Source organism: Sminthopsis crassicaudata, chromosome 5 (genome assembly GCF_048593235.1).
Source record: "Sminthopsis crassicaudata isolate SCR6 chromosome 5, ASM4859323v1, whole genome shotgun sequence".
Taxonomy (NCBI): Eukaryota; Metazoa; Chordata; class Mammalia; order Dasyuromorphia; family Dasyuridae; genus Sminthopsis; species Sminthopsis crassicaudata.
In genome coordinates, this window is record NC_133621.1 from 203,803,718 (window position 1) to 203,816,486 (window position 12,769).

General features: G+C 37.9%; 1 protein-coding gene across 3 annotated transcripts in view; it reads left to right on the forward strand.

The window, feature by feature from the left end:
* The first annotated feature begins 1,600 nt into the window (after positions 1-1,600).
* The window catches only part of YAF2 (YY1 associated factor 2), an 80,927-nt gene continuing 69,758 nt past the window's right edge, over positions 1,601-12,769 (forward strand). Inside the window, exons 1-2 of one of the 3 annotated variants that reach the window (XM_074269581.1) lie at positions 1,601-1,752; positions 2,198-2,323. In XM_074269581.1, the coding sequence (XP_074125682.1) occupies positions 1,727-1,752; positions 2,198-2,323 (152 nt within the window). In that variant the 5' untranslated portion in view covers positions 1,601-1,726. Of the gene's footprint in view, positions 1,823-2,197; positions 2,324-12,769 lie in introns of those variants that run through there. The other 2 variants (XM_074269582.1, XM_074269583.1) reach the window with 2 other exon arrangements.

The following is a 12,769-nucleotide window of genomic DNA, read 5'->3' on the forward strand; positions in this document are numbered from 1 at the left end:
CTTCCTCCTCCACAAGTCTGAGAGGTAAACCATCCCATGTTCCTCCAATTTATTTATGATTTCGTTCTTTATGCCTAAATCTTGGACCCATTTTGATCTTATCTTAGTATGTGGTGTTAAATGTGTTACAAAGTGATTTTCTTAAAGTATAGAAATGACTAGGTCACTTTGTGTTAAAAAACTCCAGTGGCTCCCTATTACTTTCCAAGTCAAATATAAAATCCTCTAGCTTTTAAATAACCTACCTGCTTCCTGCCTTTTTACACTTCAGTCTTCTTATACTTTACTCCTCCACTATTGTATAATTCTAGTATATTCTTGCCGTTGCTAGAGCTTGATACTCTATTTCTGGAATTGATGACTTTTCATTGGCTGGAATGCTCTCCTTTCTCACCTCTATCACCTGGCTTTCTTCATGGTTCAGGTCAAATCCCATCTTCTGCAAAAACTTCTTTTCCTTCCTAACACGATATTCTCTCTTGTGAGATTTCCTCCCATAGTCATTCTCTCTCTCCTTTCTCTTCCCCCACCCCTCTGTCTGTCTATCTATCTGTCTCTGTCTCTCACACACATATTGTTGAGACATAAACTTAAGTACAACCTTGGCCGTACCCCAAAAGTTTTGGTATGGTTTGTTGTTTGCACTGACTTGTTCTTTGACACACTCATTCTTTATGATTTATTTAGCCTCCAAATATATATATATATTTAATTTTGAAGTCGTTAAAAGGGTTTCAAAGGCTCTTCACTAAATATATGTACATATATATTACATTGTGATCTATAAAAGATGTTTAGTATTTTCGTATAGTTACAGATTATATATAGCATTAGAGAATATATATATATAATATATATATGATATATATATATAATATATGTATATAATATATATATATATATATTATATATGTATAATATATATATACATATATTTGTATTTATATATAGCAGTTCTTCAAGGGCAGCAGTTTTTTCGCCGTTCTTTGCCCAATCCTCAGCGCAGTGCCTCGGTTCTGAGTAAGCGCTCAGTACATCTGTGATGCTGTTGCTCCTGCTGAGGGAAAGGCTGGCTCTCATTACACACACACATTAGGAAGCCGGGGCTCACGCACTGTACCTGCCCAAGGTTATAAAAGTCGGTGTGCACGCGGCAGAAATCGCGAACGCAATGTAAAAGTTCAGGGTGCTTTCACTGCACTAAGATGCCTTATTTCATTTGGCGGTGACTCTCCGCTCTCGGAGGGCCGCCATACATTCAGGGCACACGCGGCACGGTCCACAGACCAGCAAAGCCCCCGCGGGAGGGAAGGAGGAGGGCTTTCTGGGGTCTGACAGTGACGGCCACCTGCCGTGCCTCCATCCTCGCGGCCCGGAGCCGTACAGCAGCAGCAGGCAGGCGAAGGGAGGCGGAGAGCAGACGCAGGTCCGGAGCGCCCAGCGACGCCGGCCTCCCCTGCACCAGCCGAGCTGGCTGGTTTGAAGTCTCCGGCCCGGCTCCGGGTTGGCCGGATCGGGTCACGTGGGCACGGGCCGGAGTTTCTCAGCCAGCTGGAGGCTGGGGGGGCGGGGGGGGGGGAGATCGACGTCGGCTGCGCCTACCAGCTTCTCCCGAGCCTCTCCCCGCCCCACTTGCCTGACTGCTTCCGCTCGGGCTGATTATCATTTTTATTGACAAACACCGAGCTTGCGATAGCGAGTTCCGGGGTGTATTTTTAGCCGAGCCATGGGAGACAAGAAGAGCCCCACCAGGTAACCGTGCCCGGCGCCGAGGAGCGGCGGCCTGGAGGGAGCGGGGCGCCTCGCGTCGGCCCAGACTCAGGTGGCCGCTCGCTCTGGCCCGTGCTCCCGGGGCTGCTTTGAGGGGAGCGGTGGCTCTACAATGGAACCGCGATGGCGACGGGCTGGTGGGCGGCTCCGGCGGCAGCTCCTCTCAGCCCGCAGAGCGGCCGCGGCGATCCCCGGTCTCCCTGGCGCTCTTCCTCCCTTTCCCAGCGCTCCCCTCCCCCACGGGAGCGGAGCGGCCGCGAGGCCGGAGGGCGTCTCTGGGAGGTCGGGGTGGGCGGAGAGCGGGGAGGGAAGTCCACCCCGGTGCCCTGGGGCTGGGGACGGAGGGGAGAGGGCTGGGAGGGATGCTTCTCGGGCGCTGCCGCTGACCCCGGGGCCTCTTTTTTCCCTCTCGGGTGGCGCGTTGCAGGCCGAAGCGGCAGCCGAAGCCATCCTCGGATGAAGGATACTGGGATTGTAGCGTGTGCACCTTTCGGAACAGCGCTGAGGCTTTCAAATGCATGATGTGTGACGTGAGGAAGGGCACCTCCACTAGGTGAGTCCGGCCAGCCGGTTCTCGTCTCCCCCGGGGGTCCGGGGGATGGAGTCCCGCGCGGCCGCCCCGCTCCGCGCTCCTCTCGTCTTTTCCTGCTTCCCTCCCTGTGGGCAGAAAGGTGCTGTTCCCCGGCACCCTGGCGTGCAGATCGCAGCCCTCCCGCGGACTAACAAAACGAACAGGGCTGGAGGAGAGAGGAGGCTGAGGTGGTGTCCAGCAGAGGAACTGGGTCACACTGACTGGGCCCGAGCTGTGGTTTGCGGTGGAGCTGGAGAGGCTCTGTTAGTTTTTACTGTTCAGAATGAATTAAATATTTAAAGGCAGCCCTATGATTTAATCCGTATTGCCAGAAGTAACGGTTTTTCTCCCCTGATTTAATGTCGGTTGCATTGTTCTGCCCGTTTTTGATCAATGGGAAGCCACTTAATCATTTGGAAGCAGTTAGACAATGTAATTCATTATGTTGGCATGAAATGTGGGACTGCGGGATAAACTTCTGTTTGGAGGTGAAGTCTCATTGGTTCAGACTTAAATTTGTATTTAATTTCGTTTTGGTTTTTAATATTCTTTAAAGATATGAATGAAATACTCGGTTAGTAGCAGGAGGTGAGCTGAGCGGCCAGATGTTCTGAATTCTCGTGTATTAGATTGAACTTGTTGAATTAAAAATAACCTCTGCCTGCTTTCAGTCTTAGCTTTATCTGATTTTAGGGTAACAGTTCTATGGTTCTGTCTACTTCAGAAAGAAATCACCTTTAAGAATTTAGTGGGTACAAAAATCATCCAGAAAATTCAAAATCCTGAGCATTTTCAGGAAGGTAGGCTGAGATAATATCATTAAGATCTCTATTCAGCCAATATTTAGAAAAGGTTACATAGTCTGAATCAGTCTGACCTCCACTAGGTGAGGTTAGCAAAATGCAGCATAAGCATATTAATGTACTCCATTTTCTATAATTAAGAAACTTTAACTAACACTTATTAGTTTTAATATTCATTAGGAATTATATTTGTGCTATCAATACTGAGATTTCTTTCCCATTGGTTTAACTCACTTCCTTTTTACTAAAAAGATAAAATCTTGACATTAAATCTAGAAACTACAATAATGTAATCAAAGTCTCTCAATTACTCATGATTTTTTTTTGTCATGTATGTGATTTTCCTTGACTGCCCGAACAAATCTGTTCTCTTTGTGTAGTAATTATGAAAATTTTATTCTGTTCTTATTTAAAAAGCAAAAAAGTTAAAGGTTTTTTTTTAAAAGAACAAATAAAGACCATATTATACTTATGCCAAATAAGTTTTTATGCATAAGAAAAAATAGCATAGTTTGTAATTTGGACAGAAACTGAATAGATGGTAGTATACCAAAAATCTTAAGCCTTACTAAAAGTAAACCCCTGCTTTTTCAACTTCTAACTTCATTTTTTTCTGAACAGTTTCTTTTGAACTATTGATTCCATATTGAATTCTTAGGGCTCTCATTTCCTTGTTTCCCAATCTATTAAAATTTTCATTCTGAATCCAGAGTAAGATATCCCTGTTTGGCTGCAGTAGTGGTAGAGGACACTTTAAATTTTTAATAGGGCTCCTACTGATTGCAAGTTGAAATGTATTCATCTCCCTGGAAATGTTTGATTAGGTCAAGAGTCTTTAGCACACTTTGGAAAGGCCAGGGTTGAAGTGTTAAAAATATTTATACACTACATTTCCAGGTGACATTTTAAGTTTGGTATAGTACTTAAGTCAATAATATTAAGACTATAGCTGAAAAGGATATAACTTGCAAATGGGTTCAGTCTTGGATTAATTGGAATGAGGCCTGTGTTCCACATGAGACCAAGTTTAAATAGTCTCTAGCAGATGAAAATCTCATTTTGTATCTAAGCCAAATTCTATGCTGTTATATTTTTTTTTTCTTTAGAACAGAGGTTCTTAATCTGGGATCTGTGAACTTATATTTTTAATATTTTGATAACTATTTCAATTTAATTTGTTTCCTTTGTATTTTGTTTTATTAATTTTAAGGATCTGTCCATAAGCTTAAAGAGAAAAAGGAATCTGACACACACAAAAAGATCCAAGAACTCTAGCCTTAGAGGAATGTGACCATTCCTAAAGACTATATAAGCTATTATTTTTTAAAATAACTCAATAAATTCTCTTAATGAGAGTGCTATAGTGATATAATTCTTTCCTGTTAATATATACAGTTCAATAAAAGTCTAATCTGATTATTTAGAATCTAAGTAGATTTTGTTTTTATGTATTCTGTTTTTATTAAAGAGATATAAGACAGTGATTTGTTGTCTTAGAAAACTAGGTGCTTATACATGTCTATGTACAGTCAATTAAGAATACCCATGTTTTCTGTGGTTATTATATGTACTTTTTAAAATGATATTTATTATAATAACCCTGAGAAACTGAAGATATTACATTTTATTGTTTTCTTAGAATATTGATTCAGTCTTCCAAACAGAATGCTGGGCTCACCAGAGTATCCTGTTGCTCAACTATTCTGGGTAAATGGAAATTTCTTTTTGTTGCTGAAGTCAGTATATAGCAGTTTGCTTTTGGTCACTCAAATTAATGACATTTTACTTTTTTAAAATCTCATGGATATTTGTGGAATCAACATAAAGAATTTGGACTCTGTAATTGGAGTATTAGTGTTCAAAGTACTCCTATGATACTGAGACAAGTCAGTTACTGACTCTAGCGATAAGCTTCCTCAAAGATAAAATGAAGAGGATTGAATTAGATAATTTCTATATTCCCATTATGCTTTAAATTCATTACCCTACAATCTTTCTTGTTCCAGGCCAAGTAGTAACTCTCATCATAAGTCTTGTTTTCGAGTCTTTTCTTCAGAGGAGGAAGAAGATGAAAGGTCTTCATTTTTTTTTCCTCACACATTTTTATGTATTATCAGAACCATTAAACTTGGAATAAGATGATTTGGGTTCTGCTGAATTATACCTCCGTGATCTTATTCAAGTCACAATTTCTCTGGATTTTCGTTTTCTCATCTATAAAATAAGAAAGTTGAATTAAACAATCTCCACATTTCTTTCCAACACTAAATCTATGATCCTGATGAGGAATGTAGTGGTGGATTGTTTGTGCTTATTTTTGCTTTTTCTTTGTAATCGCAAAGTATTCACCTCTCTTGAACAAGACTTAGTTGGATTGGAGAGGTAGAAATAGGAAGGAGAATGTAAAGGTAGTATTTTATGAGTCTTAACAGAATCTGTTTATCCACAAAATATGTCAAAGATCCTTGTAGTTTCTAATGGATGAAAAAAAGTAAGTTGTCATTCTAGAAATTATCCTATGTAGTTTTCATGTTGAGAATTCTCTGGTCAATCCCTGAGAGATACCTAACCATATGTTGGAAGGTTATTGGCATTTGAATTAAATAGAGTTCTAGTTCCCCTACTTGTCTCAGTGATCATTATCTTATTCTTTTTCTCTTCAAATCTGGCAATTTTGATGATCACTTTTTAGTATAAGGTACAACATACACACGAAAAAGTTTTATCAAACTGCCTTATTCTATTATTGCAATTACTAGAAATTGTTATTGGTTAATAGGGAATTCTTACTGATTCCATTCTGGAATCAGGAAGACCTGAGTTCAGATCTGACCTCAGACACTTAACTATCTATGGGACCCTGGGCAGCAAGTAACTTAATCCTGTTTGCCTCAGTTTACTTATCTGTAAGATGAAGGAGAAAGGAGTGGCAAGTCATTCTATGACTTTTTCAAGAAAACCCCAAATAGGGTTGTGAAGAGTTGCACATGATTGAAATGACTAAATAACTATGTAGTTAAAAAAAAAAAATTAAATGCAGTATTTTTAGATATGAAAGATATATTCAAAATAGGTATTACTTATCTATTATCAACATTGTAGTAAACATCTTAAAGCTCTTTTTTTGTTGAGTTTTTAAATAAACAACAGCACTCATAGTCTGGTGTGATAGGATCAGTATTTCATAAGATCCTGCCATTTAGTATGGGCAAGAGATTGACTCAGGTTTTTGATTTGACTTCTTGGTTTTGTGAGTACAAAAGAGTATAGGGAGCTCTAACTCTTTCTTTTTGAGTCTTTTGACCATGGACTGACAGCATGGCTAACACAGGGAAGCTGTGCTCTGCTGAATCAATGTGATATCCTTACTTTATATCTCTGTTAAATGTCTCTCCCCTTCTGTGGCTAGGTAAACCTGACTCCCATTTCATTCCAGTATTAGAACTAAACTGTTAAGCTCAGTCTATAACATCTATTAAAATGAAAAATTCAGATTTAAATAATTTTACTTAACAAAGCAATGTATGACATTTCAAATAAGATCAACATTTGTGGATCTTTAATGATACTATATATATCATATAATCATAGAATATCAAATATAGTAGAAAGCTTAGAGATCAGGTAGTCCAGCCTTCTCATTGGATTAACTAGAGTATTTATTTATTGATTAATTAGTAAGTTCCTTTTATATGCCACACATTATGTTGAATGCTGAGGATACAAAAAGAGATTTTTAAAAACCTAGTTCTTGCCCTAAAAGAGATCACAATCTAATGGGGGAGACATTATGTAACAAATGTATAGAGAGCAAGCTATATATAGAGGGGGAAAGGCAGTAAATAATAGAAGAAAGGCACTTAGGAGGTTTGATTGAGAGGAATCGAGGAATGTTTCCTATAGAAGATGGAACTTTAGTTAGTCTTATAAGCCAAGGAGGTCAGTAGTCAGAGTGATGGAGGGAGAGTAATTCAAACTTTGGAGAAGACGGAGAAAATGCCAAGAGTCAAGAGAGAAAATATTTTGTTCCTGGAATGTCAGGAGATCAGTATCACTGGATCATAGCATACATGTTGGGGAGCAAAGTATAAGATGATTGGAAAGCTAAAAAGGGGTTAGGTTCTGAAGGGTTTGAATTCCAAACAAATCTTTTTTTTTTTATTCTAGAAGCAAATAGGAAGCCATTGGAGTTTGTTGAGTAGGGGATCAGACTTGTGCTTTAGGAAAATCACTTTAGGTGCTGAATGAAGAGATGGATTGGGATGAGGAGAGACTTGAAGCAGACACATCTATTAGTAGGCTATTATAGTAGTTCAGGCATGAGGTGTTGAAGGCTTGAATTAGAGTGATGGTGGTCAGAGAGGAGAAGGGAATACATTTGAAAGATGGTGCAGCGATGAAATTGACAGTCTTTGGCAACTGGGTCTTCGATAACAGATGCAGAGGAATCCAAATTGATTCTAGATTGTGAGTCTGAGGGATTGGGAGGATGATGTTGCCCTTTGAATAATATGGTATAAAGTCATCATTAGTTCAGTCTTTCCCTCCTATAGTTTTATATGGATTCCTCAGCTTGTGGGTCTCTCCCACTCCCATGCCCTGAGATCCCAATATTTCCTAGGATATTTCTCTTTTTTCTATAGCCTTCTTGCCTGGAAAATCTCTGTGGCTGCAAGCCTCTTTTTTCCTTTGTTAAGTTTCCCCCCCAGAAACTCCATTTTGAGGTAGAGCCCTAGACTAGTCATCTTTCAGATTTCCATACTTCAGTTACCTTCTTACTTTAGAACTTCTCTTAACATTTGTCGCCTTCTCATTGTAAAAAATCTTTCAGTTTCTATTGGCTTTCTTTTCCCATTTTCCCATTGATGAATTCCTTCCAGAACCTCCATTTTTAGCAAAGATTCCAGATTAACCGTCTGTTAATCCACTTCTATTTCCAGCCCTCCAGAATTTACCAGCTTGTCCCTTGACCCTTCTCCTTCCTTCTTCCCCTTTCCCCATTCAGTTCTCTATTATGTATTATCTTCCCCAACTAGAATGTAACCTCTTTGAAGGCAGGGAAATCCTTTTTTTTTTTTTTTTTTATTATCATTATAGCTTTTTATTTACCAGATATATGCATGGGTAATTTTTACAGCACTGACAATTGCCAAGCATTTTGTTCCAGTTTTTCCCTAGGACTCCTAGGGAAGTCCTTTTTGCTTATATTTGTATCTTTAGAGCCTAGCACATAGGTAATGCTCAATAAATGTTTGTTGACTGACTGATTCAGTCATGAAAAGTTTCAAATTCTAATGCAGTACAGGAGCTGAAGCTAGTAGTAGCAATTTATTTCCTATTTATTTTTGTATATCTAGAGTAACCAGAAGAATAGTAACTGCAGTGGAACCTGGCAGCAGGCTTCTATTTTCCTCAACAAGCTAGTAGATAGTTCTCTTTACCATGTTATAACCATGAGGGACAAACTCGAAGCTTCTAGAATTAAATGAAAACTCCCTGAAATTCCATCTAAAGTAAACTTTAGCCAAGGTCAGGTATTTGATTGCAGTGACTAGAAATGGTTGAGGTCTGTATGTTCTAATTGCACATCAGTTTTTATAGATAGATTTAGCTTTGGCATTGCTTTCTGCCTATTCCAAAGAATTGTGTCTATCTTCTGATCATTCCAGAATTTCTTATCATCTCTTGATTAGCTTGTTTGGTGAAGGAATCAGTTATTAGAATGATCACATTGGCTTCTTCAGTTTCTATCATGTCATTGCTGGCAGTCTATCAGTTTTTTCCTTGAAAGCATGTACACATTTGTAGCGTAGCACCTGCTTGCCAACATACACCAAGACTGTCACTGTCATCATCACTTTCAGCTCAGATTTAGAGAATTCAGTGCCCTGCCTCCTCTCCCCAAACCAATTCCAGTATTAAGAATAATAATTTGTTGTCTTTAAGCATGATGTGGTTTCTCTATCATTTTTAGTTATGTCTGTTGTTTTTTTTTTTTTTTTTACTCTTGCCTTGCTTTAGATCATGATTGCTATCTTTTTTTTTAGTTTAGCAGAGGCATAATAAATTTTTCCCCATCCTGTTATTCTAATAGCATATGAATCTTTGTTTCCAATGTACTTCTGGTATTGTTGGAAAATTCTATTTTCTAATGTTTTCTGCTAACTATTTCTGTTTTTTTTTTTTTTTTTCTGAAAGAGTTCATCCCATTTGTGTTGATCATTATGATTGTTTATCATATATTTCCCTACATCATAACTTCTTTTTCATTTTCTTGTTTTTGACTCATCTCCTTTTTAAAGAAGATAGTGAAAGAAAAGGAATATGGTTAACACTAATGATTTAAAATTTAAACAATTTGCAACCACTCCAAAGATCTTTTTTTCTTCATTTCAGCTGAACAAGTTACCTATTCTTAAGCTTCCTTTCCTTGAAATTCTTCCTTTATGATCCACCTTCCAAAGATGAAACTTGTTTTGCTTTTTACTTATTTCTCTCTTGTGACTCCTTCTCTGCCATACCTGCTTCTCTATTTTATTCTTATACCAAATGTAATTGGAGGGGAGGATGGTAGGTGGTCTATCTGTCTTTCTGTCTCTTTAAGTAACCATCCTTTGTCTTGTTCAATGATAGTGAAGTTTGCGTGATGTTTGCTCCCCATACCCTTTACTCTGTGTTTTTATAGTCTTTTACTCCAACATCCCAATTATGTGAAATAATGAATTCTTTCCTCGTTGTTCCCTAGTTTATTCTTTCCCCCTACCTTTTCTTAAGATATTTAAGAGGAGGAAAAAACAAAACAAAACAAAACATTCTTAGTCCTTTTGTCTTACTGTAACTCTGCACTCCACTTTACTCTTGACAACATTAGTTTTTATAAGTCCATTTATTTTTAATCCCCTCCAGTATAAAGTAGTCTTCATCTTTGAACAGTTTCTTCTAGTTGCTCCAATGTGATTGGTTAGTTTATTATGTTTTTCTTAATTCCTTTGTTTGCATTTTAATCAAGAATGCTTAGAGTTTCTATGTTTCATTGAAGGTTGCCTTTTTCTTCTATAGGATATATTCACATTTTGCAAGATAAATTATTCTTAGTTGTAAGCTTATATAACTATTTCATTTTGTAATATTGTATTACAAACTCTTTATAGTTGTGGTTGCCTGTACAAGGCCTTGTATGATCCTAACTATGATTCTTTGTGAACTTTTTCCTTCTGGCTGCTTGTGAAGTATTTTATCTTTAACTCAGGATCTCTGGGTTTTCACTATGTTCCTGAGAATTTTCTTTTCTTTTCTTTTCTTTCTTTTTTTTTTTTTTAAATAAAGAAAGTGTAAGGTTTTTTCTTTCTGTTTTCATTTTGACCTCTGATTCTACTATGTCTGGGCCTATCAATTTTCTTGAAACATAGTAACCAGACTTTTTTCATAAATAACAGGCAATCTGAAAGTTCTTAGAAAATATATTTTTAAAAATATTTTTCAACCTTTTGGTTTTGTTTTAGTATTTCTTATTATCTCATAGAATAAATTTTGTTCAATTCATTCTAATTTTCAGGAAGTTAAGTGCTACATTGAGCTGTCTATTTTCTTTCTAATTCTTTCATATTTATAACCCCCACTACTCATTCCCTTCATTTTACTCCTTCATTCACACCCAAGCCCCAAACTTGAGTCCCACTTTAAAACAACCATCCTGTGTTTTTTGGAGTGTATTTTCATAGACAGTTGCTTTTATCTTTTTTTTCCCTTTCCCTCTCCTAGTTTCTGGCTCTCATTGAGATCCTGCTCCCTACTAATGACAAAGTCCGCTGTTGCCAATTCTAGCACCAGTCGCCCTTTCACTCATTCTCCCAAAGAAAGTGGGGAAATTGGAGTCCTTGTTCCTCATTGCCACTTAGTAAATTTCTACTTCTTTGTATTCATTCAATCCCTGTTGTCTACAGACCTCCTCTATCAGTTCAGTGCCTAGCTTATATTTTTTTTCTTCTCCCCATCTTCCACCATCATACTAAGAAATTTCAATATGTTTATTAATACTTCCTCAACTAGCCTAACATTACAGTTCTTAAATTTCTTTATTTTACATTATCTACCCCATTCCACTGCAGTTATACATAGAGATGATCATATCCTTATTGTCATTTCTCTCAAATACTCCATTTTCATGTTCATGAACTCTGAAATTCCCTTATCTGATCACAATCTGTTGTCATTCTACCTCCTCCTCTTCTTTGCAATCCCAAACCCTATTCTTTATCCACAGAATGATTTCCAAGTCTTTACCTCTTGAGTTCTCTCCCAGGCTGATCTCTTTTTAAATCTCATCTTTTTTTTTTTAACTCTCAGGTTTGGCTTCTGATCTTATAAATTCAACTGAAATTGCTTTTTGCAGTGTGTATACTAGGGTTTTCTTAATTGCTACATCTAGTGACTTTTTCTCAGCCTTTGTCTTACTTGACCTCTGCAGTCTTTGTCATTAGGAATCACTTTCTTGATGCGTTCTTTTCTCTAGTTTCTTAAGATATACCTCTATCCAAGTTCTCTTCCTACCTATTTTTCTGCACCTTTTCCCATTTCCTTTGCTAGATTTTCATCAGGGTCATGCCAGCTACTCCTGCTTAGGTTCCCTTCTCTTTTCCCTCTCTACTCTGTACTTGGTGATCTGACTCAGTTCTATAGATTCAATTTGCATCTCTATACTGATGATTCTTAAATTTACTTACCCAGCTTTAATCTCTCTTCTGACCTTTAGATTCCCATGACTGCCTGTTAAGACAGCTTTTATTTGGATATCTGGTGGGTATCTTAAATTCATCTTGTCTAAAACTGAAGTTATTATCTCCTCTTCCTCCTCCTCTTCCCCCACCCCCCCCAAAAATTCTCCACTTTCAGACTTCCCTGTGGGTATTGAGAGTGCCACCATTTCCCCAGTTCCTAGAATGGTTACCTTGGTGTTATCCTTGATTCCTAGCGGTTTTTCAACTCCTATGTTTAATTTGTTGTCAAGGTCTGCCTTCTCTCTTCTGGCATTACCATCACCCTGTTATAAGCCCTCATCATCTCATGCCTGGGCTATTGCAACAACTTGCTGATTAGTCTGCTTGCCACCAGTTGTCTTTTTTTTTTTTTTTTTCCTCCAGTCCTTTCCACTTAGCAGTCAAAATGTTCTTTTTAACAAGCAAGTCTGACAGTCACTTTCTTCGCCAGCAAACTTCAGTGACTCCCTGAGTCAAATATAAAATCCTATTTATCATTCAAAAGCTTTTATAATCTGATACCTCCACCAACCCCCATCCATTTTCCAGTTTTCTTTTTTTAAAATTAATTTTATAATTATACATTTTTGACAGTATATATGCATGAGTAATTTTTTATAACATTATCCCTTGTATTCATTTTTCCAGATTTTCCCCTCCCTCACCTAGATGAGAGGCAATCTCATACATTTTACATGTGTTACAGTATAACCTAGATATAATATATGTGTGTAAATCCAATTTTCTTGTTGCACATTAAGTATTGGATTCTGAAGGTATAAGTAACCTGGGTACATAGACAGTAGTGCTAATATATTCACTTCCCAGTGCTCCTTCTCTGGGTGTAGTTGTTTCTGTCCATCATTGAT